Source organism: Cyprinus carpio, chromosome B10, assembly GCF_018340385.1.
Source record: "Cyprinus carpio isolate SPL01 chromosome B10, ASM1834038v1, whole genome shotgun sequence".
NCBI classification, from domain to species: Eukaryota; Metazoa; Chordata; class Actinopteri; order Cypriniformes; family Cyprinidae; genus Cyprinus; species Cyprinus carpio.
Window position 1 is genome coordinate 9,554,484 of NC_056606.1, and position 4,485 is coordinate 9,558,968.

The window sequence follows — 4,485 nt, forward strand, 5'->3', positions numbered from 1 at the left end:
AGGGCGATTCCTTGTGTTCTCAATCATGAAGACTTCTCTCTGTTGTATGTCGCCCTGTAAAAGTCATCCAAGTAGGATTTGAAAAACACAGACGGAGACGAGGAGAGAGAACTGTTTTAGGCATTAACCTTGTTTTCTCCTTTAGGTTTTGCTCAGCATCACAAATTCTTCTGTAATAAAAGTGAATAAACACCATTAGTAAGCTGCTGGAAAACAAATGCATCATCACTATGATAAATATGGAGAGAGATCATATCTGTTTTACATTTAAATTACATCCAAAACAACTTAATCCCTTTGGGAACTGCAAATGAATTAATTTTAGTTTAAAAGGAAGATTATATTTTACATGAGTTATGAGATACCACTTCATTTTAGCTACTTCTGAAACTGTTGCACAATATTCTTTTATTTCTATGTAGCTATTCTTTTATTTTTATGTAGCTGAAGTTAATTCACAATACTTCATCTTCAAGGTGATGAAAAATAAAAAAGATAATAAAAATCGTCGCCATAATAGAGGAATAGATTTGGCGTAGCAGCGGAACTGATGAGTAAAGTCAAAGGTTCCCCCGGACTGTGTTTTGTGGAGGACAGGAGGTCGAATAACAGGAAGAGGAACAGCAGCAGCGCTATGGCGGAGGTGCGTGAATAAAAACAAAATTTAATTACATTTTTCTTCATGTTCATTGACAAAGGTTGACATCTGAAATAATGCGTTACAATAAATGTTTCGCTGACTGACAAATGCGAGTCCCTGTAATACCGCTGTTATTTGACACGTTAGCGCTTTTCCAGTGGTCAAGTATTAATATCGACGTCGATGATTAACTTTCATAACATTTAGAAACTCACTTTTACTGACAATACACTCACAAAAATGTAAAACCAGGTATCATATTTAAAACGAGCCTGATGTTGTCATTAGATTTCAGTCGTTTTATTTAAATGTAGCTCACCGTATTTGTTGATGATGCTGTAGGGCGTTGTGTGTGGAGTTTCGGTGTATACAGGTGTGATTTCCTGTGGTTTTAAAAATTAACTTTGATAGTAATTAAGAATGTTTCTCGGTCATCAAATCATCATCATATTGGAATGATTTCTGAAGGATCATCATGTGATACTGAAGAACCAGAGTGCTGAAAAAACTGCTCTGCCATCACAGGATTAAATTACACTAAAAGAAAAAACATTCAAAATAAAGAGGCAGTATTTTAAATAGTGATAATATTTCTTAATATTACAGTGTGTATATATATATATATATATATATAATTTATTTATTTAATATTAGTTTAGTAACCTGTTATTGGCTCTTAATATTTCATAGATTTCCCTTGTAGGTGAGCAATGAAAACTTGTACGTCTGTATCACAAGAAAAAAAAAAAAAAACACTTTCAGAGTTTTAAGACGAGACACTGCAGGTGAATAGGGTAAAAAAAAAAAAAAAAAAAAACAAATAAAAAAATTTATTGCCTTACCTAGTTGATTGATTACACTGAAAATTGCAAATCTGTTTTGTATTACAAGTTTTCTAAAATGTTTAAATATGCAAATGAGACCTTTTCTAATGAAATGTGTGCTAATTTGCATGTATTTCTAGTAGAAAAATCTGAACACTGGATGAAGTCAGTTTCAAAATTCCTGTTAAATTTAAAGTTTTTTTTTTTTTTTTTTTGACATATTAGTCACAGATTTTTAAAGAGGGAATTTTGGGTATCTCATTTGTGTCACTCCATAATACACTTAGAACAGACAGAAAACATATGTTTTGGGGAATAAAATGTTTATAATCAAGCAAATTATATATGAACATCTCTCTGTAAAAACCTTCAGGATAAAGACAGGAATCAAAATGTGACGTTTGGTGTGTGTAAGTGCTACTGAAGTGGCGATTTATGGCTAGGAGAAAAAAAAACTCATTTTGAGAAAACAGCCTTTCAAAATATCTATTGTAAATTAAATCTATTGACACAAATAAAGTGCTATAAAAGAAACCCTGTTAAGTTGGATGTTTTCTGTTCCTTCCACTAGTCTGAAAAACCAAAAAGTCCAAAATCTCAAACTTGACGGGTGCATGAAAGAACTTAAAAGGTGGAGATCCCTGTTTTTGAGGATGGAAGATGTATTGTTTAATCTGTGGTTTTCTCACCAGACGCACAGCTTGCAGGACCTGCGGCAAGCAGCCGTCACCTCCAAGGTCTTCGTTCAGAGAGACTACACCTCTGGAACCATCTGCAAGTTCCAGACCAAGTTCCCGGCAGAGCTGGAGAGCAGGGTGTGTGGAGACCCAGAGCAAACACAAAAGAACCATTTACCACTCATCTGTATTTACAGATGTCAAATATATCCAAAGCTTTGGCACATGGATTCTGAATACTGATAATTGTGGTGTTGTTACAGATGGACAAGCAGCAGTTTGAGGAGACCATACAGACCCTGAATAATCTCTATGCAGAGGCGGAAAAGTTGGGCGGCAGGTCGTATCTGGAGGGTTGTCTGGCCTGTCTCACTGCGTACACAATCTTCCTCTGCATGGAGACCCACTATGAGAAAGTGAGTTGACAGAGCGATAGGCTTTAGATGTCATCTATATCATATGATGCGTATGGATTTCAGTATTGTGTTCAATTCATTCAGGTGCTGAAAAAGATTGCCAAGTACATCCAGGAGCAGAATGAGAAGATCTACGCTCCTCTTGGGCTTCTCCTGACTGACCCCATAGAGAGGGGCCTCAGGGTTGTATCCTTCCTACAGTTTTCTGACCTGACTGAAAGAGATTCATACTTTTATTCAGCACGGATGCATTAAATTGGTCCAAACTGATAATAAAACATGTTTATTGTAACAAAAGATACAAACAAATACAAATGTAATGTTCCATAGATTTTTTTATGTTAACAACGATATCTAATTTAAAGAAATTCTGCTTGTATACAATTCTGTTGATAATAAACATTTCTTGAGCAGCAGATCTGCATATTAGAATGAATTCTGGAGGCTCATGTGACACTGAAGACTGGAGGAATGATGCTGAAAATGCAGCTTTGCATCATACAAATAAATTCCAGTTTCAAATATATTCAAATATAGAAGGGTTTTTATGGGTTTTTATTTCATTTTATTTAGTTTTCTTGGGTGGAGATCACTATTTTCGAGGATAGAAGTATTGGTTCAAGATAAAACACAGCAAAGGTAAGTCCTTTTTGACCTGAATATGATGATATCCCATATATTTAGTGCATTGGATCATCATCTTGAAGTAATGCATCGTGTTCTTTCTTTCCTGCAGGCTCATGTTTGTAAGGTGATGGACTCAGAACCTGCTTCTCCATCTCATGATATCACAGCCCTATTGCTTTAAATGTAGATAGCATACCTTTAATTTCAGACCATTGATTTATTAATGTTTTGTTTTTTGACCGAGGGAGAGAGTGGTTATATTCTGTATCTTCATGAAACTCTCCAAACCAGCTTTCCCTCGTCTAACAGCTTTCCAGTGTCTTAATCTGAGTTGTTTTAAATCTGTGTTGTGCCATGTCATTTTATATTGCAGCTCCAGTGCGTTCCCTTCTCTTGTTTTCTGTGTATACCAGTCTTGAATGGGAAGTATAGATTCAGTGCACAATGTTCAGTCACAATACAGCTGCATCTTGATTATTCGAATCTTTTGTGACTGTGTTCTCATAGTAAAAAATAGCTTTTGAGAAGTTTGCTCCAATAAATGCTTGTTAAAACGGCCATAAAAATCATGAAGAAGCTTCAGTTTTGTGTACGTGGAAATTTGAGACTGATAGCTAGTTTATTATATTTAATGATTATATGTCATCGGTTTAGTCAGTTCAAGTCACTGTTCTATTCCATTCCCCTCTAGCAAAAACCATTTGTGTTTTCTTCCATGCTTTTTTAACACTACATTGGACTATATATACACACCATTGAACTACTGTACTTTTATTGGGGTCTGCAATATAATCCTTATTACACACAAATGCCATAAATCCTTAAAAGGCATGGTTTGCATTTAATATTGCATCTCCAGCTTGTATTTCAGACTGCTGTCGGTTTGATCTGTGTCTTGCATAAATCTTTTTATCAGTGTTGTATCATAATGTCTTTTTTGAAAATCTTTTGACACTTATTTAAACTATGTATCGTTCAATAAATTGTGTTTTCCTGAACAAATTAATTCCATTGTCTGCACTTTTTTTTTCTGCAAACACACAGTGCTTGGTAGATTACATACAAATTGTAGTCTTACAAATACAATCTGATACAAATTAAATGATGAATACTGTAGTCAGTGATGTAATTAGATTCTGATTGATGATGGGTTACTTTTGGATTACTTTTCTGTTTGTTTACCTGCATGTCAATGTGACCATTAAAATCAAAGAAATCTAACTAAATATTAAAAGGACTTAAAATATTTTAGGACAAAGTGTTTGACTAACAAAAAAGTTAGTAACTAACAGTTAATAATA

The 4,485-nt window shown here is 34.4% G+C and overlaps 1 protein-coding gene across 1 annotated transcript; it reads left to right on the forward strand.

Annotated features, from left to right (window-relative positions):
* Positions 1 to 527: 527 nt before the first annotated feature.
* LOC109054278 (golgin subfamily A member 7-like) lies at positions 528 to 4,187 on the forward strand. The gene is made up of 6 exons (XM_019071568.2): positions 528 to 643; positions 2,157 to 2,279; positions 2,405 to 2,557; positions 2,642 to 2,743; positions 3,140 to 3,196; positions 3,294 to 4,187. Exons 1-5 carry the CDS (start codon positions 551 to 553, stop codon positions 3,182 to 3,184), a joined length of 516 nt encoding a protein of 171 aa, XP_018927113.1. The 5' UTR covers positions 528 to 550; the 3' UTR covers positions 3,185 to 3,196; positions 3,294 to 4,187.
* Positions 4,188 to 4,485: the final 298 nt, after the last annotated feature.